The sequence below is a fragment of the Mobula birostris genome, chromosome 8, assembly GCF_030028105.1.
Source record: "Mobula birostris isolate sMobBir1 chromosome 8, sMobBir1.hap1, whole genome shotgun sequence".
In the NCBI taxonomy this organism is placed as follows: Eukaryota; Metazoa; Chordata; class Chondrichthyes; order Myliobatiformes; family Myliobatidae; genus Mobula; species Mobula birostris.
The window spans coordinates 101217512-101241371 of NC_092377.1; the positions used below are offsets into that span (position 1 = coordinate 101217512).

Consider the following 23860-nt stretch of genomic DNA (forward strand, 5'->3'; position numbering starts at 1 on the left):
GGTAGGAACTTTTCATCTGCTTTACAAGTGCACCAAAACTTTTTTTTTGAGTGATTGAGCAGTGTTGTTTGGTGAAGCTTTTTTATTTGGTGTGTATAACTTTTCCATTAAAGATACAGTGCCTATAAAAAGTATTCGCTCTCCCACCCCCCCCCCGCCCCAGAAGTTGTGTTTTATTGTCTTACAACATTGAATTACACAGTGAATTTAATTTGGCTTTTTTGACACTGCAACAGAAAAAGTGAAAACAGATCTCTACAAACTGATCTAAATTAATTACAATTGTAAAACACAATTGATTGCATTGGTATTCACGCCCATTTAATATGGCACACCAAATCATCATGGTGCAGCCAATTGGTTTTGGAAGTCAAAATTAGATAAATGGTTTTGGAGACCTGTATGCTGACAAGTTGTTTCAATTGACTAGTAAAATTACACCTGGAAGGTCCAACTTCTGGTGAGTCGGTATCTTGGCAAAAGACAAAATAACACGCCAAGCAACTCCACGTAAAGGTTATTGAAAAGCACAAGTCAGGAGAAGGATACAAGAAAATTTCCAAGTTGCTGAATATCCCTTGGAGTACAGTTAAGGCAATCATCAAGAAATGTAAAGAAGATGGCAGGCAGTCTTCAAAACCTGAGTGTCTGTGCAAGAAGGGGACCAGTGAGGGAGGCCACCAAGTGACCTATGTCAACTTTGGAGGAGCTACAATTTTCAGTGGCTGAGATGGGAGAGACTGCACATACAACTGTTACCCTGGTGCTTCACGAGTCGCAGCTTTATGGGAGAGTGGCAGAGAAAGCCACTGTTAGGGAAAAAAAAACTCTCATGAAATCTCAGCTAGAGTTTGCCAGAAGGCATATGGGAGACCCTCAGATCAGTTGGAAGAGAGTTCTATGGTTTGATGAAACCAAAATTGAGCTTTCTGGCCATCAGACTAAACACTATGTTTGGCGTAAGCCATGCATCATCAAAAACACACCATCCCTACCCTGAAGCATGGTGGTGGCTGCATCATTCTGTGGGGATGCTTCACTGCAGCAGGCCCTGGTAGAGGGTAAAATGAACGCAGCAAAAAATTCTGGTGCAAAACCTGATGCAGTCTGCAAGAGAATTATGTCTTGGGAGATTTGTTTTGCAGCAACACAATGACCCCAGTATAAAGGCAAAACTACACAGGAATGGCTTATAAACAATGTTAATGTCCTGGATTGACGAAGTCGGAGTCCAGACTTCAATTGAGAATTTGTGGCTGGACTTGAAAAGGGCTGTTCACTCATGATCACCATGCAATCTGACAGAGTTTGAATAGGTTTGTAAAGAAGAATGGGGAAAAATTGCAGAGTCCAGATGTACAAAGCTGATAGAGACCTCTCTACACAGAATCGAGGCTGTAATTGTTGCTAAAGGTTCATCTACTAAATATTGACTTGAAGGGCGGGTGAATACTTACACAATCAAATATTTTGTGTTCTATATTTGTAATTTAGACCACTGTGGAGAGATCTGTTCTCACTTTGACACAAGTCTTTTTTTTCTTTTGACCAGACTAAATCCACTGTGATTCAATGTTGCAAAACTATAAAACATAAAAACTTTTTATAGACACTGTAGCTGATGTAGAAGCATTTGGATTCTTTAAGACAATACTTGATACTGTATTATTTTTTTTAAATTGTTAGGTATGATAATGAGTCAGTGGAGTGGCTGCTGTGTGCAGAAACTTTGGTTACACTGGAGGTAACCAAAGTATAGATGATCAATCATTACATGTACAAAAAATAAAAATCCAATCCCATTGCTGCTTGAACTGTTTGAAATGTTATTCTGAAACACAAGGTAGAATTTAATCAGTGAAGTAGAATTGTTTAAGATAAAAAGACTGAACAATGGAAATTGTTACTTTATGCCAGATGTATATCCAAAGTTGAGGGTGTATTTACTGAATTAGAGCACTTATTCACAATATGCTCCTAGTGGTAAGAAGCTAGTATAATAGGCCACTGAATATCAGTGGTTTAAATGCACTTTCTCTTGACTCCTTTCATGACAGGAATTTATTCAAAAATGTTTGGAGGTTGATCCTGTTAAACGTCCCACTGCCCGAGAACTACTTTTTCACCCAGCTCTATTTGAAGTACCTTCATTAAAGTTGTTAGCAGCACATTGTATTGTCAGTCATCCTCGTAAGTATTTATGTAAACTTAAATAATCATCTTTGATTCATGTAACACTTTTATTCTGCACTGAATTCTAAAATCTGGAAATTGAACTAAAGACAGAAGTTGCTAAAAATAAGTTAGATCAAGTGATGAAGAAAATGATAAATGTTTTGAGTTGATATATCAAATGTGACTTGATTTTGTTGTGAAACATTAATTTGTAGTAGAATTCAAAATACTTCTTTACAACTTAAGGGCCTGTAAACCTCTTTGTTTTCATTGAGCTTGGTTTGTGTGTCATATCTTGCAAAAGAAGAATTGAGATAGTTGTTACTTGCTCAATATCCACATTTACAAACTTCATTTGGCTAATTCTCTTTGCATTTGCTGGGATTTCAAAACCCACTCCTTCTCTGCTTGAATTAACTTTTTTATAACTCAGCATGTTAGACAGCATCTGTGGAGGGAAGTGAACTGTTAACGTTTTGGGTTGTAACCCTTAATCTGGACTGGAAGGAGAGGGGGGAGATGGCTAGTGTTTAAAATTAAAGGTGAAGGGAAAAGTGTAGAGTGGGAACTGGTGGCTGATAGGGGATATGAGATTGTTTTGTATACTGAAGTAGACAGTCACAGTACATCCTTTTGTGCATTTACTTTCATCTCTGCGTTATACATCCATGAAAGTCATGAATGTAAAATAAGCTTGCTGCTTTTGTTTCTTCTAAACATATTTAAGAGTTTGCAAAGACTTCATAGTGAAATCTGGATTGGAAAACAAAACTAGCAGAAATACTCAAAGTTAAGTAACATCTGTTTGAATGGAAAATATTTGAGGTGATGACCGTAAGTGAAAAGTTGCTAAAACAAACATTATTTTTCTTTTTCAACAGATGTTTTTTCATATGAGTCTTTCTAGAGTTTTGAGTTATTATTGAAGTGTTCAGTGGCTCACAGAAAAGTTCGTCTGAGTCAAGTAAACAATTTGATGGCCAGATCCCAATTAGTTTATGGGTTCAAATTCTGAAGACACTGTTCTTTGGTACCTCAGTTAATCTCAGATCTTCAAGGGATTATTAGACTTGGTCGCTTTTTAAGCATTGACTCAGATGTTCTCAAATTAGGTAGTAGATTTTTGGTTTGATATTATCCAAAATAGTTCTTTTACATATGATATATCTTGGGCTACCTTTGCTCATTTGTTATTTCTGGTCAATATGTAGATTAAAATCCCCATGATCAACACTGTACTTTCCTGACCCTTTTTTATTTTCTCTTCTGCCCTTCCCTGTGGGCATAGTTGGAGGCTATTAGTCCCAAAAGTGACTTCATTGCTTATGTTTCTCATTGTCATCCGAACCACTCCCTCAGCTTGGTGTCCTGACCATAGACAATCTTCTTGTTCTTAGACCATCAGTAATTGAGGCATTCCTTCATCATTCTCGCTTCCTTTTCCTTACCTTACCCCCCCCCCCCCCCCAAACCAATATTCATGTCTTGATCCTTGTAATGGCTGTCAGGTCACACTTTTATTTGTGTGTGTGTGTTTACACTGCCTTTTTCACATTTCTGTAGCCTCTAGCCTTATCAGCGATTTAATTGTTCTTACATTCTCCTTTCCTTTCAGTCTGGTTATTATTTCCTAAGTTAACATTTCGAATCATAGAACATTGCAGCACAGAAACAGGCCCTTCAGACCATCTAGTCTGTGGTAAACTATTAATCAGCTGGTCCTTGATCCTACCCTTCACTACTCCCTTCACAACCTTGGTCCCTTGGCCCATTTGCTTAGTTTCCTGGTTTTGAAGCTAGCTGCGTCACTGATCCTAGAAATATTCAGACATAGACTACCCCAACTGTACTGCTTCCACTTTGCCCTGTGTGGGTCCTGGTGCCCCATGAGCCACACAATTTCTCAAGTATTCCTTGATTTTGTCACCTTTCTGAAAGGAGTTATACTTGAATGACACTGTCTTTATATCTTGTGACTTTTTTAAAATAAAGAAAAGCTGTTTGCTTTTGTTTAATTAAATTTACAGTTGGAACAGTTTCTTTGCTATAGTGAAATGGATATCAGTCCTTTGGCTGAATATGATTTTAATACAGTTTTCTCATTCGTAGATATGATTCCTGAAAATGCTTTGGAAGAAATGACAAAAAACATGGACATGAATGCAGTCCTAGCTGAGATTTTCCACCGTGATGCAGAAGGGGTACAGATCAGGTATGTAGTTCTAACAGAGATTTTCCACCATGATGCAGAAGGGTACAGATTGGGTCTGTAGTTCGAGCAGAAATTTTCCACTTTGATGCAGGAGTACAGGTTGGGTACAGGTCCACAATTCCTTATCCGAAATCCTTGGGGCCAATTGCATTTTGGAATTCAGAATTTTTCAGATTTTAGAAAATTGATAATTATATTGATAATTAACCTGTCTCAGTGAGGGTGGACTTTAGGACCCAGGAGAGCTCCAGACCTACACACATCCTCCAGTATACTTTAAATCATCTCTAGATTACTTATAATACCTGATACAATGTAAATGCCATGTAAGTAGTTGTTATACTGTATTGTTTAGGGAATAATGACAAGAAAAAAAGTCTGCATGCTCAAACAACGAGCGCTGGAGAGAGAACTTCCAGGTTTTCCTGAACTGCGCTCTTTTTGACATTTTCGCAGTGAAGTTAAACACAAAGTCAACTGTGAACACAAAACGTATAGTTAAGTGGGATAAATAAAGACTACAAATACTATTACAGTTTTATTAAACATTCAATAAAACGTAAAAATATACAGTTTCAAACGAACTGAATCAAACACATGGTTAATGACGTAAATACTCTAGGACACTTACGGGCTCAAACTAAGCTAGTTAAGTTGCATTTGTGGCAAACAAAGCTAAGTACTCTACAGGTACTCGATGGGCCAGGAACAGAATTCTCAACTTATGAAGCAGCACTACAACAGACGGTGTTTTTAAAGACGACTTCAAGTGTCATATGTCTCATTAACATAGTTTTATGTCTGAGCAATCTCCCTTTAACTGAGTAAACTGCCATAATCTCTTGCTCACTGATAGATGCACGTTGTTCAAGGCCAGCAATTAACTGATCACACATTTTCACCATATCGTCTATAGGGATTTTTCACCTGTGTTCACTATGTCATCATCATCATCACTACTATCTTCATGCTTATCTGTATTAAACACCATTTCAGCAATTTCCCCATCACTCAAGGAATGCACAACAGGTGCATCATTGTCAATGTTCAGCATTTCTTTATGTCAGCTTCCTCTAACTTATTTACACTTTCATTCGATAACATTTTAGCGTAAGTTACGAGGTTTGATATCATCACTTCTCAGTGACACAAAATCCTTCAAAGTTTTGATCTGTAGATTCATTTACATCGATCATCGTTGCAGGCCAATGTCTGTGCCAAGCATTTGTTAATGTTCGGCAGGGGGATGTGCGGAGCAGTTGTCCAGGAACAATAAAATTTTACAGTTTTCTTCCAGTCCAGCTTGCCTGCAATGAGCTCATGCCACTGGTACAAAGTGGTCATTGAACCAGTCAGGAAACATTTCTCGGGTTACCCATGCTTTCTTGTTTGCATAATAATGCACAGGTAAATTGCGTACACCTTTCAGACATCTCGGATGTTGGCTTTTTCCAATCACTGCCAACTTCACCTTGTGTGTGCCTGCTGCATTGGCACGCCCAAGAATAGTTAACCTGTCCTTAGCATCTTTAAAACCTGTTGGTGCTCTCTCATCAGCCGTTGTTAATGTTTTTCTAGGAACGTAGTGCTAGTACAAAGCTGCTTGATCAGCATTGTAAATTTTTTCAGGGATAAGGTTTTCATCGATATTATCTTGGCAAATTCGTCAATGTAATTTTCAGCTGCTTCATGATCAGCAGAAGCTTTTTCACCACAAATTTTCAGATATTTTACACCATGACGCTTCTTAAATTTCTGCAGCCAACCCTCTGAATATTGACACTCACCTTCAATGTTCAGTTCTTCATGGTATATTCTAGTTTGTTTCATGATCAACATGCCATTCAGTGGCATGCGTTCACTTCTTCGTTGTCAAATCCACTCAATCAAAACACAGGATCTTCATTTTTTGCCCTCTGCATTGTTTTCCTTTTTTTCATTAGTTTATGGTCATCACTGTCACTTTAAAACTTCAGTAACTTGTCTTTGTTTCTTTAAATCATATACAATGGTAGTTCCGATACCATATTCTTCAGTAAAATGCCGCACAGACACACCACGATCAAGCTTCTGCAGTAAATCCACTTTCTGCGTTATTGATAATGATAGATGCTTCCTTTTCTTTTTCTGATTGTTACCCATAGGGTTATCTGCAGCTCTTTTTGACAATTTTAACAGTGAAATTAAACACAAAGCCAACAGTGAACACAAAATATCAGCGAACAGTAAATGCACGTGTAACCAGTACGAGCGCTGAGCCACAACTGATGTCTAGTGGCCTCTGCCAGTGCTGTCACATCATACCTGAGTGATGTCAGCTGTTGGCAAAAAGAAACTTCATTTTTCGGAGCTTTTTGGATTTCAGAATTTTGGATAAGGGATTGTGGACCTGTATATAGTTCGAACAGTGATTTTTCCACTGCGATGCAGAAGGGTACAGATCGGGTATGTAGTTCGAGCAGAAACTTTCCACTGATGCAGGAGTACAGATCGGGTATGTAGTTCTAACAGTGATTTTCCACCATGATGCAGAAGGGTACAGTTTGAGTATGTAGTTCGAGCAGAAACTTTCCACTGATGTAGGAGTACAGATCGGGTATGTAGTTCTAACAGTGATTTTCCACCATGATGCAGAAGGGTACAGATCGGGTATGTAGTTCGAGCAGAAACTTTCCACTGATGCAGGAGTACAGATCGGGTATGTAGTTCTAACAGTGATTTTCCACCATGATGCAGAAGGGTACAGTTTGAGTATGTAGTTCGAGCAGAAACTTTCCACTGATGCAGGAGTACAGATCGGGTATGTAGTTCTAACAGTGATTTTCCACCATGATGCAGAAGGGTACAGATCGGGTATGTAGTTCGAGCAGAAACTTTCCACTGATGCAGGAGTACAGATCGGGTATGTAGTTCTAACAGTGATTTTCCACCATGATGCAGAAGGGTACAGTTTGAGTATGTAGTTCGAGCAGAAACTTTCCACTGATGTAGGAGTACAGATCGGGTATGTAGTTCTAACAGTGATTTTCCACCATGATGCAGAAGGGTACAGATCGGGTATGTAGTTCGAGCAGAAACTTTCCACTGATGCAGGAGTACAGATCGGGTATGTAGTTCTAACAGTGATTTTCCACCATGATGCAGAAGGGTACAGATCGGGTATGTAGTTCGAGCAGAAACTTTCCACTGATGCAGGAGTACAGATCGGGTATGTAGTTGTAACAGTGATTTTCCACCATGATGCAGAAGGGTACAGATCGGGTATGTAGTTCGAGCAGAAACTTTCCACTGATGCAGGAGTACAGATCGGGTATGTAGTTCTAACAGTGATTTTCCACTGTGATGCAGAGGTTTTCCGCCATGATGCAGAAGGATTATAGATCAGTTTTGTAATTCTAACAGGGATTTTCCACTGTGATGCAGAAGGTTTATAGATCAGGTATGCAGTTCTAGCAGAGATTTTCCACCATGATGCAAAAGGAGTACAGATCAAATAGGCAGGAACAACCAACATTTTTTATCCCTACTGAAAAGAGCTAGGCTATTTTGATATTGCTGCTAACAATCAGCAGAAGAACTTTGGGTCAAGCAGCAAGCTCCAGTGCAGAGTTTCAACCTTGAATGTTGACAATTCCTTTCCTCCCACGCATAAATTTATCTAGGGACAGTGTGGTTGCAGACCCATCAGACTCAACAAGCCTGCTCTGCCCAATGACACCCATAGTGATCAACTAACCTATAGGTCTTTGGAATGTGTTTGGAGCGCTACTGGTTACCAACAGACAAGCAGTAAAGGTTCCCTTTGTTTCCATTCTTTCCCTTCTGCCAGTTAGCCAATTTTTTATCCATACTATTATCTCAAATGATCACATGTTATTGGAACGTACAGTGGAATGCATCCACGAATGAGCTGTGGGCAGCCCACAAGTGTTGTCACACATTCAAGCGCCAACATAGCATGTTCACAATTCAGAAGCTAAATCATTGATATGGATTGTCAATAATTTCTGTTGTGAATTCAGCCACACAAAATTGGAACATTCCTTATTGATCTTGAGTCTGTGCTGAACCAACACTGAACTGATATACCTGTACCTCCAGTTACTTCCTGCCAATCGAACACACACCAGTTTGTTCCTGCTGTATTCTGTCTATTGACCAACTCTCAATCTACATTGGTACCCCGACTCCATGTGTACAGTCTCAACTGGGTGAGGTTCTGTTGTAATATCTACACATGCTGGGTACAATCCAGGTTTATCTTCAATCATTACTGATGCTTTATAGATGTATTTGATTTCATTTTACAATTAAGTTTTTATCTTCAGTTTTGGTCGTACCATTCCTTCACTTTATTTGCAGACAGGCTGCAGTCATCTCAATGAAATGCAAGTTCATTAATGGGATTCATTGTTTATTAAGTTCCTGATGCATTACTGAAAATTAATGTCAAGGTAGTATATGAAGATATATATACACAACAAAATGCTGGAGGAACTCAGCAGGTCAGGCAGCATTCATGGATATAAACATGAGTTAACAAGCCATTTTTAAAAATATATTTTAGACACCTAATATATTCATGAAATTCAAATTTTTCATTTGAATTTATTTCAAATTAAACAATGTTTTGCATGTTTTCTTAGGACCACCTTTTTTTTTCTCACCCACAGATTCTCCCAGTTTCCTGCACTGGAGTTAGATAAATTTTTAGAGGATGTGAGGTAAGCATTTCACAGTAGGGTTGATTTTAATTATTGTAGTTTAGTTTAAATTAAATTCCAGGTTTATTCATTTTAGAAATGAGGTTGAATGACCTGAAAGGAGTTTGTTTTCTATACTGTGTTATATCAGTGATCTTTGATCTTTAACTTCAACCTGAAGGAATGGTATTTATCCTTTGACTGCATTTGGGATGCCCATGCCTCAGCAGCCACAGCAGGAGGCTGTAACGTCACCTATCATCCCACCGTCTGTGAAAACACCTACACCTGAACCTGCAGAACTGGAGACCAGGAAGGTAAGAAATTACATGCACCCTTAAAGGTTCCAGTCTTTGACCAAATTGCCTTCCATCTGAGATTGCAGCCTTAGAAACTTTGCTTATGCTCATTTTGGATGTGATTCCTATGTTGATAAAGTCAGATTTGTTATTCATTCCCAATGGACCCACTTGAATTTTTTAGTTGTTTCCCCATGGTGACAGGTTGTTATCAACAAAATATTGAAGCAACGCTGACAAAGCAGCACTATAAATCTAGTTAGTCTATTTCTAATTGCTGAAGATTTTTTGCCAAGTCTTATCACTATGCAGTACACTTCGAGGTAACTTTTGAGAATTGTACTCATGTGCATAGCCATAGAAAATCTGCAGATGCTGACAATCAAAGCAACACACACAATGCTGGAGGCACTCAGCACGCAAGGCAGCATCTGTGGAAAAGAGTACAGTCAACGTTTTGGGCTGAGACCCTTCTGCAGGACTGGGGAGAAAAAGCTGATGAGTATATTTAAAAGGTTGGTGGGGGGGGAGAGAGAGAAACACAAGGTGATAGGTGAAACCTGAAGGGGGAGGGATGAAGTAAAGAGCTGGGAAGCTGATTGGTGAAAGACAGAAAACCATGGAAGAAAGAAAAGGAGAGAGGAGCACCAGAGGGAAATGATGGGCAGGCAAGGAGATAAGGTATGTGAGAGAGAGAGAGAAAAAAGGGAATGGGAAATGGAGAGGGGAGGTGGGGGGGCATTACCGGAAGCTCGAGAAATCAATGTTCATGCCATCAGATTGAAGGCCACCCAGATGGAATACAAGATGTTGTTCCTCCAACCGGAGTGTAGCCTCATCATGACAGTGGAGGAGGCTATGGATAGACATATCGAAATGGGAAGTGGAATTAAAATGGGTGCATTTGTTGCCATGTTTGTAAAAAGTAAGGAAGGTGGATTTGAATTTTGAGAGAGATGGGCAGACAACTCCTATTCATTAATATTCACATCAGAAAATGCTGGAAACTTAGCAGGGCAGGCAGATCTGTTGAAAAAAGTTTCAGGGTCCTCATAGAAAATCCTGAGGGGGCTTGCCAGGCTAGATGATGTTTTTATCAGAGAATTTCAAATGGAGGAGCAGGGTGGCATAGTTTCAAGATAAGGCAATAGTTGAGGTATTGTAGAATTTCTTCACCCATGGAAGTTGTGAAGGCCAAATCATGAGAGATATTCAAAACTTTTGAATATTTGAAAATTCATGGCATTGGGACAGAGGATCTGTGATAGAGAATGTGAAGCCTGCATTGGTCTATCAAAATGGTAGGTCAGGTGGCCTATTCCTGCTTCTTTCTTCTTGAGTGCCTTTGTCAGAATTGGGAAGGAGAGAGCTTTTCAATAATGGTTTCAAATAATAAATAGAATTATTTGTTTAATTAAGCCTAAAGACCCACACTCAATGTTTTAAGAATAGCTTCTTCTGCTCTGTTATCAGATTTCTGGATAGTACATGACACTACCTTGTAATTCGTCCTCTTTGCTATTTCTTGTGCGATTTTAAAGTAATCTTTATATACAGCTGCCATGAAACAAATTTCACAACATATGTCAGTGATAAACCTGATTCTGAGCTTGTTTTTTTTTTAAAACTTGCTTTCAGGTTGTTCAGATGCAATGCAATATTGAGCCAGTTGATGAAGGAGCCAAACATCATGTAAGCTTTTTAAAGTGTTAATAAGCATGTTGCGTCGAATAAGTACAGAAGCATCTATCATAACAAATATTTTATTTTCTGTATATTCACTTTATGTGATGATTAATTGAGTGTCTTCTACGTATGACACTGTTCACATTGTCAGAATATAGCCACTGATACACAATTTACTGATTATCTTAATCCACACTAGCCTCAAAATTCTAATAGAATAATACTAATATACTGATTCATATCTATCAGAATCCTTTGCCTAAAAAAACTGCCCCCATCTTCCACAATGATTGATCTAAAAGTTAGAAGTTATCAACTCTAAAATTATTTAAACTCATAAGTATTTCATGTAAAAGTAACTGTAGTGTCAAAGTATCAGGGAAGCAAAATTTATTTTTGAAATAAAAATGTGGCCATTAAGAATATCCCAAGAGCATTTGTGCTTAGCACATCTGTTGGAGGTGACCCTTTACTTGCCCTTGCCGAATATTTCTCTGTGCTTTCTAATAGACTGACAAGAATCTTTCACTAATCTACCCCCATTCTACCCATGTCAATCCAGATGTGCGTAGGACTTATCTGGCAATTCTGATGGTCCTGCCATTAGATTCTATTTTTTTTAATGTTCTAAGTTATATCAGTTAACATAAATTGAGCGTCACTATTGCTGATTTTTGTCAGTAATCCCTTATTTTAATTTGTTGCATTTAATAGTTTTAAAATTGCAAATAAACTGATCAGTTCAAAATACCACAGGATCAAAACCTCTTGTATCAATGGAAAAAGTGATGAATTTTTGAAGCTGCATTGTTAGGAAAATAAGTTCGGAAGGAAAAAGATAAGAGGAGGTACTTACACTGATGTGATTGTTTTTTCCTACAGTTAACGCTACTCTTGAAACTGGAAGACAAGCTAAACCGACACCTCAGCTGTGATTTGTTGCCTAGTATGTATTATTCTGATCATTGCTTTGTGCAAATGAAGATTTTGGTTCTTTGCAAAGATGCCCAAGATCTATTTGATGTTACAAAATTTAAATTACCAGTTCAAGAAATTTATTTAGTGGTGAGGGCAAATATTGATTTGTAGTTTATTCCCCTTTAGAGTTATGGAAACCATTGTGTTCTGGGATAGTGCACTCCGTGTTTAAATCCTGGAATAGTCAAGATTATCAGTGACATCAATGAAAACTGACTGGCAATTCCAATAAAAACAATGTGCAGCCTCTGAGCTCAAGTAGTCAGAACTGGATTTCAGAACTTGTAAGATGAAACACTGTAAATTGCCTGAAGGACTTAAAACTGTCAAGATTATTTTTAACAAATTATAAATATTTCATGAATGAAGAAAATAAAACCTATTAGTTATGTTTAGAAATACAATCTCTAACAGAATTCAAAAAGAGCAGACAGGAGAAAATCTGCAGATACTGGAAATTCAAGCAGCACACTCAAAATGCTGGGGGGTCTTGGCCCGTAACGTCGACTGTACTCTTCCATGGATGCTACCTGGCCTGCTGAGTTCCTCCAACATTTTGCGTGTGTTGCTCCAAAAAGAGCAGGCTAGCTATAATTACTAAACATGTGAATACTGGATGTCCAAGTATGGTCAGTAATACTGATGCTAATGTTTCTTTATAGATGAGAGCTGCCAGGAACTGGCAGCAGAACTTGTTCAATTGGGATTTATCAGTGAGGTAGGCGACTTAATTTTGTTTTTCAAATTTTGAAATGTCTACACAGCATTATCTTTTTGTTGTCCTCTCTTGAAAGTTCTTTATATTAACTATTGAATTTCATTGAGATGGTTAATTGACAGTTTTTTGAAGTTTGATACTAATCATTTTTCGAACCTGAATCCATTATCGTTCATACTTTTGGGCATGTGCATAAACATTTCAGTATTTTAGTTGTGTTGCAATTTTTAGTTTTTAGGGGAAACTAGATGGCACTGGAGAGATACAGTAGGAGAAGTGGATCCTCCAACACTGATCCCATTTTTCTGCTCCTCTTCCTCCCCCCCCCACCCCCACATTCTACCACTTGCCTGCACATGGGGGCATTTTCAAGTGAATGATTAATCTGCACACTTTTAGGATGTGGGAGGGAACTGGAGCAAACAGACGAAACCCACACACTCACAAGGAAAACAAGAGGAAATGTGTGAACTCCAGTCAGACAGCACCAAGATTGGGATTGAAGTCTATTCTCTGCTACTTCGGGATAGTGCACTCTGTGTTTAAATCCTGGGATAGTCAAGATTATATGGCAGAAATTATACTGGGATTGCTGTTTTCTAATGTAAGTCATTAAATAGGCAATTAAATTGCCTTTTTATTAAAAAAGGAGGAAAGTAAGTTAAGATACTGGGTTAGCCTGGTAGTGTAGCAGTTAGCATCACCAGCGACCTGGGTTCAGTTCCACTGCTGTCTCTATGGAGTATGTACAATCTCCCTGTGACTGCATCCAAATCCAAACAAGTTGATCAGTTAATTGGTCATATGGGTAAAATTGGTGGAACAGACTTGTTTGGCTATTACTGTGCTAAATTTCTGAATAAATAAGATACAAAAATTTTGTTTTAATTTTATGGCATTTTTGTGTTGATCATGATTGTTTCTTCCCATCTTTTGAATAGATTGATCAGAGTCGGTTAACCACCTTGCTCGAAGATGCCTTCAGCAAATTCTTCTATAATCGGAATGGTTCCCTATCCGATGTCACAGTCTCTTCATAGCTACAGATTCATTGTGTGGTACAACTACTTCATCACCGGTCTTCAATGGACGAAGGGGATATCACAGGAAGCCACAGGCTCAATTGCATGTTGTAGTGTGGTGATGGTGAACATCCCACCACTGAAAAGTTCTGTTGTCAGTATTATGTCCCATCTGTGCTTCACCCTGTGACTATCGTATTTTATTTAGCAGTAAGACTTGCAGAGCGCCGCCACATTGGAAAGGCGCTTTTCTCTGTACTGAGGTAAAGGTGGGCTGGAAGTAGGGATTGGGATGGTGGGGGGAGGGGAAAGAGGCTGTTTAATCTGAATGTGGAGACTGTGAAGGAGACTGTGCGAGGTCTGCACCAAGTGAAGAATCACTTGCTATGTTATTGTGAACTTTTTCAATACATTGTATCGCTTTATATATGCCAATAATGTGCATGTTTCTTCTGTTGTATAATCTTTGCAAATTTGTTTTTCAAGATCCAGAATGCTCGGTGATTTTAAACGACAGTGTTCTTACAAATGCATTTAAGAGGCCATGTCTGTGAAAGTTCCCACTATTTTTCAGTGTTGAACTTGTTAAATGGCATAGCTTTTGTGCACATGAAGATGGGGAATGTGATGGCCATTAAACCAGCAAATGATCTAATCTTTTTACTTCACCAGTTTAGTGTACTTGAGTGGTTAGTCGAGTTTGGATGAATTGTTCTGCATCAAACATAAAACCAGGTGTTATACTGTTTTTGCTTTAAAATGTCTAGAATGCCTGATCCAGAAATGAAAAATTCATTGTCAGTTACAAGTCTTGAGAAGATTCAGCTGATACACCGGGGCTGCCTTTGTTTAAACTGAACGCTTTATTGAAGCCTTCCTTCCCAATATTCCCAATCTCTTTCTCCCCTTTCCCTCAAAGCTGCAAAGTCTGTAAAGTTGAGCATTGATACCGATATGTACTCCCTATTATGTATTACTTTGGGTTGTGTGGCTGAGGTTGTGTACTAGTTCTGATGGTTCTTTTGTCATGGCACATTTATTAAACATTTGTTAGCCATGTATTTCTGTAAGGTCTGTTGGCCAAAGGAAGTTGAGGAGATTTGTATTTTGTGTCGTATATTTTGAGCCAAATAGTGTACAGTGAGCTAATAATAAGCACAATTGGTTGTTTTGGTTTGCAAGTATCATGAAGGGTCAATTCCACTTGCAAAAACCAATTTGCCAGTAACCATTTCTGATTGTCTTGCATTTTGTCATTTTAGTTATAGTTTTGGTATAAGTGTGAAATGTTTTTCAACCTTTTCTGCATTTAGACAATGGAATTTTGAGATAAAGGGAACTGAGATTGGTAATTGTTATAAAGAAAAAAAAATATTGGGCTGGGTCAGGAGAGCCTGGGCATAATTTGGATCTCTAATTTTTGGAGAATGGCAAACCACTGTATTGTGACATTGTTCCAAGCCCAAACTGCATTTAATGCAGCATTCACTGAAGCAAATATATTGTACCAAAAAAGCAGTGTGTGACTATTCCTTTGTTATTCACCCTTCTGAATTGTGCAGCAAGCTATCTCTTTTGAGTTCATTCATAAATGTTTTTCTCGATTGCTCCTGTCATGTAGTTCTTGTAAATAAATGGTTGAATAGTAGAAAGCTCAATCATGCTGTAATACTAAAAACTTGAAAAACCGTCCATGTTTTGGTTTGAATCTGCACTAATTGTCACAGTTCATGCATAGACATACGTGAGGGGGTGGGGTGGAGAAAAGATAAAAATCCTTTTGTCATCTGTGGAGCTCTTGGGGCATCAGTTCAAAAGCTTTGATGTCCAAACACTGAAGATGTGATTTCAGTTAACAAACCTTGAGAAAATAGATTTTTACATTTAAACTCTGTTCCCTGCTTGAGTCAGATAACTAATAGGGCAATTAATAGCTTGCTAATATGTCAAAGCCAGTCATTGAAAAATTAGTATTACACAGGGATGTTGACTACACTAAATGAATCATTCCATTGAGTGGGGTTGAAGCAAACCAGTTTCTAGACAATCACTGAATGTAAAAACCACTCTTCCATTTGTGGAACCTGGCAATCATAAATTGCATGCCCTTCCTCTTCATGGATGTGGACACCTGAATCACCTGCTGTATGGGTATAGGTTGTGCTAATCATCTTGTGCTTGATCAGCAAGTGACACTTAAGTTTGGATACAGCTTGAGGCTCTGTTTCATAGCCGTGAAGTTGTTTTTCCCCATCACCATGTGGTCTGTCTTTTACTACTTTTGTTGATTAAGCATATTGTATAAAGTTACAACTTAGCCTGTTTAAGAACAGGTAGAGCTGAATTGTACAAAAATCTCAATTCCATTCAGATTTCTATTGGAAATTAAGCTAGTAAGACTCGTGCCCCATTTGGAGCCACACTGGATAATTTAACCTACATATGCACAAATGAAGCCTGTATGTTCCTCAGTACTTTTGTAAAAGTGGGTACATGATAGCATAGACACAGAGCTAAAGTGCCAGTTCTCATGCTATGCAACCAACTTCCTTTCCCTTGCCCCCCTCACCCCCAACACTTGATAAGTTGCATTGATTTCACCTCCATTATCTTTGAAACAGAAAACCATAGAACATTACAGCAGGGAAACAGGCCTTTTGGCCCTTGGCTGTGCTGAACCATTTTTCTGCCTAGTCCCACTGACCTGCACCTGGACCATATCCTTCCATACACCTCTTATCCATGTACCTGTCCAAGTTTTTCTTAAATGTTAAAAGTGAGCCAGCATTTACCACTTCATCTGGCAGCTCATTCCACACTCCCACCACTCTCTGTGAAGAATCTCCCCCCCCATGTTCCCTTTAAACTTTCCCCCTTCACCCTTAACCCATGTCCTCTTTTTTTTTCTCCCCTAGCATCAGTAGAAAAAGCCTGCTTGCATTCACTCTATCTATACCCATCATAATTTTATATAGCTCTATCAAATCTCCCCTCATTCTTCTATGCTCCAGGGAATAAAGTCCTAACCTATTCAACCTTTCTCTGTAACTCAGTTTCTCAAGTCCCGGCAACATCCTTGTAAACCTTCTCTGCACTCTTTCAACCTTATTAATATCCTTCCTGTAAGTTGGTGACCAAAACTGTACACAATACTCCAAATTTGGCTTCACCAATGCCTTATACAACCTCACCATAACATTCCAACTCTTATACTCAATACTCTGATTTATAAAGGCCAATGTAACAAAAGCTCTCGTTACGACCCTATCTACCTGTGGCGCCACTTTTAGGGAGTTTTGTTTCTGTATTCCCAGATTCCTCTGTTTTCTTCACTCCTCAGTGCCCCACTATTTACCTTGTATGTTCTACCTTGGTTTATCCTTCCAAAGTGCAACACCTCACACTTGTCTGTATTAATCCCCATCTGCCATCTTTCAGCCCATTTTTCCAGCTGGTCCAAATCCCTCTGCAAGCTTTGAAAACCTTCCTCACTGTCCACTACACCTCCAATCTTTGTATCATCACCAAATTTGCTGATCCAATTTACTACATTATCATCCAGATCATTGATATAGATGACAAATAACAATGGACCCAGCACTCACAACATGCTGGAGGAACTCAGCAGGTCGAGCAGCATCCGTGGAAAAGATTGGTTGACGTTTTGGGCCAGAACCCTTCATCAGGACTGAAGAGAGAAGGGGCAGAGGCCCTATAAAGAAGGTGGAGGAGGGTTGGAAGGAGAAGGCTGGTAGGTAGAGTAACTATGACTCTCTTAACACAAAAACTTGGTTCCTGCCGCCAAGGTTACTATGAGTTTGGTTGCTATGTAGCCGTGGTGTCTTCTGGATTCTGCATCACGGTGAGCCACAGCTCTCCGTTGGTCCTGCCGGTAACACCTCGGGTGGCGAAATTGGCTTGAAAAAACTACTCCTTCCATGTAGACAACATCCCTTCACTGCCTTCCCTTCATCCACTCTCCTGGTAACCTCTTCGAAAAACTCTTAATAGATTGGTTAAGCATGACCAACCATGCACAAAGCCATGTTGACTCTCCCTAATAAGTCCCTGTCCATCCAAATATTTGTAGATCCTATCTCTCAGTACTCCTTCCAATAAGTTACCTACTACTGATGTCAAACTTCCCAGCCTATAATTTCCAGGATTACTTTTAGAGCCTTTTTTAAACAACAGAACAACATGAGCTATCCTTCAATCCTCCGGAACCTCACCCGTAAATATATCTGCCAGGTCCCCTGCAATTTCAACACTAGTCTCTTTCAAGGTCTGAGGGAATACCCTGTCAGGTCCTGGAGGTTTATCTACTGATTTGCTTCAAGATAGCAAACACCTCCTCCTCCTCAATCTTCATAGGTTCCATGACCTCATTACTTTTTTGCCTTATTTCCATTGACTCCATGCCAGTTTCCTTAGTAAATACAGACGCAAAAAACACATTTAAGATCTCCCCCATTTCTTTTGGTTCCGTACATAGGCAAGAAACCTTTTCTCTTTGCTAAACTTGTATTTTCATATACCAATTGAGGTAGTGTTATCCCTTCCTGTCTGTGGCAATAAGAATTTTGTGGTGTGTAATGTTTGTTTCATCTCACAGAATTTAAAATAATGGGTTTGCAGTGATTTTGGAAATCACATTGATGTTGGATTATGCATGAATTATTTGGACTTCTAATAGTTTATTGAGCCTGCTATTAGGCACCCAGGGAGACTGCAAATATAAAAGGTTATCTTGTCCTTTACTTTTCTCCAAATAACTGGCGCTCAAAGGGTTAAGAGTCCAGACGGAAACATTAAGTGTCTTTGAACCTTACAAATTGTTTTAAAATCCATGTTATGCTACTTTGCAGCAGAGATGTACTTTCATGTTTGTAATACAAACTTGCTTTTTTTAAATTCAGTAACTTGTGTTATACTATAGAAATTTAACTTGATTAGTTTCTGAATACACTGAGGACCAATGGGTACAATAATTTTATGGCTCTTTAGAAAAAGGTACCTTTAAAAAAAAAGTATATTTCAGTACCCCTTTCAGCATGGTGGAGGGTTTTCCTTTGAGGAACAAGAAATTGATCAGGCTGTAAACCCTATTCAATGCATTTTGCAAAGTAGTTGGCTGAATAATGAGATTTTAACTGCAGAATTGAGTAATTATTTATGTGGAGCAATTCAACACAGCGGCAAGTATCTTGTGCATTTTGTTTTAAACAACTTGCAGTTTAATTATCATTCAACCATACATGAATATAGCCAAAATGAAAGTGTTCCTCCAGGGCCGAGGTGCACAACACAGTGCCAACAGTCATACACAGCTCAAGGCACATTTAACAAAGTGAGTAAACATAGACAACATGTAGCCCAAGTCCCTGAGTGACATGTCCTATAAATTGATGGTGCATCAATGTTATCAGCAGTCCATAGACAAATGTATGAACACACAATCCAGCTTGTCATTCCACCAATTGAACATTGGGAGGGCAGCACCAATGGGAGAGACCAACCCTCAACCCAGCATGAATGTGTGCTGCACTGCCTCGGTGTCTCCCATCCTGGAATGCTGCAACAGGCAAGCCCATGGCTTGAGGCTTAGTCCTCCCCACAATTGAGGCCACACAGCTCCCCTGCCATCTTCTCACCAATAAACAAGGGAAAAGGACTTGCAGCATTTTACATTACCTATGTACGCTGTGGTCTTGAGATCACAAGAGAAGCATCCAAGACAATCACTGACTGTTAGACTGCATGCTGCCTTCATGCATTAACTCCAATGCCTTCCTGTAGCAGGCAGGAACATGGTCCACACCAAGTCCAGCTCTTGGAGCTCTGCCAACGAGCAGCTTGCTGATGGGGTAGACGTGTAGTACTTGAATTTCTTAATGTTCAGTATTGTCCTGTGATTGTAAAGCTGACGTTTAAAGATAACAAAAGGCACCTTTGCTTGACCACTGAGAGTCTGCTGCGTCTGAACGTGCCACCATCTTACCAGATTAAATTTCAAGTTATTCATTTACCGCCAACCGGAGGTGTAGTGGCACCTGCATTGGACTTCAAGGTGAGTGGTCCTGGGTTTGAATCAGGCCGACTCCTTGCACACTGTGCTGGGTTGAGCGTTGAGCTAGTAACTCGGCATCGTTTTTAAAAAAATAGATGAATGCTAAAGAAACATCAAGGTTGCTGCCCAAGGCACAGAGAGGAACAGCTATTTTTATAAATTTTCATTTTATTGCTGCTTTGATTCATTCACAAGAAGTGAATGATATAGGCTGCCCATTACAAAATCCAGAGGCCGGCGAGAGTCAACCATTTCGTGGATCTAGTACAGAGACAAGATTAACCATATTTCAGGTAAGACCAACAGATTTACTTCACTAAAAGACATTACTGAACCACTTTAGCAGTATCATTATGCCTTTAAATTCTAAGACTTAATTGGTTAAATTTAAGTTCCTAATGCTGTGAATTAAATTGAAATTGAACCTGTGGATTATTAGCGCAAACAACAGGAATTCTGCAGATGCTGGAAATTCAGGCAACACACATCAAAGTTGCTGGTGAACGCAGCAGGCCAGGCAGCATCTGTAGGAAGGGGTGCAGTCGACGTTTCAGGCCGAGACCCTTCGTCAGGACTAACTGAAGGAAGAGTGAGTAAGGGATTTGAAAGTTGGAGGGGGAGGGGGAGATCCAAAATGATAGGAGAAGACAGGAGGGGGAGGGATGGAGCCAAGAGCTGGACAGGTGATTGGCAAAAGGGATATGAGAGGATCATGGGACAGGAGGTCCAGAGAGAAAGACGGGCGGGAAGGAAACCAGGAGGATGGGCAAGGGGTGTAGTCAGAGGGAGAAAAAGGAGAGTGAGAGAAAGAATGTGCGTATATGAATAAATAACGGATGGGATAGGAGGGGGAGCTGGGGCATTAGCAGAAGTCAATGATCATGCCATCAGGTTGGAGGCTACCCAGACGGAATATAAGGTGTTGTTTCCTCCAACCTGAGTGTGGCTTCATCTTTACAGTAGAGGAGGCCGTGGATAGACATGTCAGAATGGGACTGGGATGTGGAATTAAAATGTGTGGCCACTGGGAGATCCTGCTTTCTCTGATGGACAGAGTGTAGGTGTTCAGCAAAGCGGTCTCCCAGTCTGCGTCAGGTCTCGCCATTATATAGGAGGCCACATCGGGAGCAGCGGACGCAGTATATCACCCCAGCCGACTCACAGGTGAAGTGTCGCCTCACCTGGAAGGACTGTCTGAGGCCCTGAATGGTGGTACGGGAGGAAGTGTAAGGGCATGTGTAGCACTTGTTCCGCTTACAAGGATAAGTGCCAGGAGGGAGATCAGTGGGGAGGGATGGGGGGGGGACGAATGGACAAGGGAGTCGCGTAGGGAGCGATCCCTGCGGAAAGCCGGGGGGGGGAGGGAAAGATGTGCTTAGCGGTGGGATCCCGTTGGAGGTGGCGGAAGTTACGAAGAATAATATGTTGGACCCGGAGGCTGGTGGGGTGGTAGGTGAGGACCAGGGGAACCCTATTCCTAGTGGGGTGGCGGGAGGATGGAGTGAGAGCAGATGTGTGTGAAATGGGGGAGATGCGTTTAAGAGCAGAGTTGATGGTGGAGGAAGGAAAGCCCCTTTCTTTAAAAAAAGGAGGACATCTCTCTCGTCCTGGAATGAAAAGCCTCATCCTGAGAGCAGATGTGGCGGAGACGGAGGAATTGCGAGAAGGGGATGGCATTTTTGCAAGAGACGGTGACAAGTGAGTTAAGTTAAATCATCATAAGTCAATCTACCCCACAAAAATTGGGACATTTTGTTCTATTAGCTTTATTAGCATAAGATATAGGTGCACTAAAGTGTTAAGAGAGAATACATGTGCAGCACTCACAACACGCTGGAGGAACTCAGCAGGTCGGGCAACATCCGTGGAAAAGATCGGTTGACATTGTGCATATCTTTTTTCATTCTCAAATTATTGTAAGTGAACCTTTGCACTGTTTAAGTATTATCTATTTCTTAATATTGGAAGTAAATTTATTATCTAAATCAGTGCAAAAGTATTAGGTACTCTAGATTTTTATATAAATTTTGTTTTAGATGTTTTTTCTTCTGCATTGGTGTTGGTAGAAAGGAGCGAATTTTTTTGTATTTCATTAAAGAAAGCAACATTAAGTAATAGACCACTTTTCAAATAAAAACTTGATTACTTTGTAGTTATATAACCCTGTGCATGTGTAAACAAAGATAACAAACGGAATGCTAATGATCACTTACATCCTGAGTTGAATGAACTAAATTGATTAACTGGAATGGGTGCAGAAGGAATCAAACTGGGAAAAGGTAATCAAACTAAAAGATATGACAGTTTAACCTTCAAATTGTCAATTCTTACACCATGTCAAGAATGAGCATTGCAACAAGACACAAAGGGGTCATCCTGCATCAGCACGGTCTGTCCTAAGCAAAAATTTTGTGGCCGACAGGAGTTTCAAGATGTGCTGTCCAAGGTCTTCTGAAGAAAAACAAAGAAATAAGCATGGTTGAGGACCAGAAACACAGTGGTCAGCCACTGAATTGGAGTGCAGTAGATGGAAGATATGTCAAATTGATGCCCTTCTAAATCAGAAGTCCAGCTCTGCTATGAGCTCTGAACTCACAGAAATCACTGGAACCCATGTACATCCCTCTACTGCCTGGAGAAGTCTTGTCAAATGTGGTCTTCATGGAAGAGTTGTTGCCAAAATGCTATTGCTCCAAAGTGAAACAAAGCCAAGAGACTCAACTTCTCACCAAAGCACAAAGACTAGGGAGCTGAGCGATGGCAGCAAGTGCTGTGCACTGATAAGTCAAAATATGAAATTTTGGCTCAAACAGGATGCAGTTTGTCCGTTAGAGTGTGCTACATGGATGAGTGTCTGCAGTCAATAGTGAAGTGCAGCAGAGGTTCCCTGCGGGTTTGGAGCTACAATTCTACAAATGGAATTGGTGATCTGGTCAGGATTAACGGAATCTTCAATGTTGGGAAATTAAAGTGGATTCTCATCCATTGTGCAAAATCCACCATCAGGGAGGTGTCTGATTGGTCCCAACTTCATTCTGCAGCAGGACAATTATCCTAAACACGTGCCCAAGGTTCATAAAGAACTAACTTCAGCAAAAAGATCAAGGTTTCTGCAACATATTGTATGGCCTCCACAAAGCCCTGATTTCAACACCATCAAGGCTGTCTGGGATTACCTGGAGAGGCAAAAGAAAGTGAGACAGCCGAAGTTTGTGGAAGAACTGGGGCAAGTTCTCAAAGATGCTTGGAGCAACCTACCAGCCATCAGTGTACTCAGAGAAAGGCAAAGGGTGGTCATACCAAATAATAGATTTTTACTGTTTACTGCACTTTAGTTTTTTTTAGTAACTTTTCATTATTTTTGATAGCATCTTCCTGTTACAGAATTTAGTTACATTAGCCCAAGACTTCTGCACAGTACTGTATGTCACAGTGGACCACCTTGACATTTGTTTCCTTGCAGGCATTCACAGTAGAATAAAGAAATACAATAGAATCAATGGAAAACACACAGAGACTGACGATGTGGAATGTGCTGTGAATCTTTTCCTTAAAGTCCCTTCCTTCATAAGGGGAAAATAATAAAAGTTGGGATCAGTTTTAGTTCCTTCAAGCATTGTAACATTGGTTTGGACCTTGGGTCGCTGATCTATTGAGTTCCTTTTGAGCTGATTTGGATGCTAGTGTTGGGAAATGTACACTTCCTAATATCTTCATATTGAGCAATTCAAAGGTGCGGCAAATCCAAGCAGCGGATTCCGGAACATTAGAACATTAATGTCACTTTTTCAGTTTTAATTGCATAATGTTTCGCAGGACAGAACAATGATTGTAAGTGATCTGTGGGCCACTGTGCACTCAGTGACCACTTCATTAGATACACCTGTACGTTTGCTCATCAGTACAAATATCTCATCAGCCAATCATGTGACAGTATCTCACTGCAGAAAAACATGCAGGTATTGGTCAAGAGGTTTAGTTGTTCAGATAAAACATC

The 23860-nt window shown here is 39.8% G+C and overlaps 1 protein-coding gene across 1 annotated transcript in view; it reads left to right on the forward strand.

Annotated features, from left to right (window-relative positions):
• LOC140201540 (nuclear receptor-binding protein-like) overlaps positions 1 to 15399 on the forward strand; it is a 102055-nt gene extending 86656 nt beyond the window's left edge. Inside the window, exons 10-17 of the mRNA XM_072265809.1 lie at positions 2058 to 2190; positions 4285 to 4387; positions 9061 to 9111; positions 9272 to 9407; positions 11028 to 11081; positions 11958 to 12021; positions 12716 to 12771; positions 13713 to 15399. Of these exons, the coding sequence (XP_072121910.1) occupies positions 2058 to 2190; positions 4285 to 4387; positions 9061 to 9111; positions 9272 to 9407; positions 11028 to 11081; positions 11958 to 12021; positions 12716 to 12771; positions 13713 to 13811 (696 nt within the window). The 3' untranslated portion in view covers positions 13812 to 15399. The remainder of the gene's footprint in view (positions 1 to 2057; positions 2191 to 4284; positions 4388 to 9060; positions 9112 to 9271; positions 9408 to 11027; positions 11082 to 11957; positions 12022 to 12715; positions 12772 to 13712) is intronic.
• Positions 15400 to 23860: the final 8461 nt, after the last annotated feature.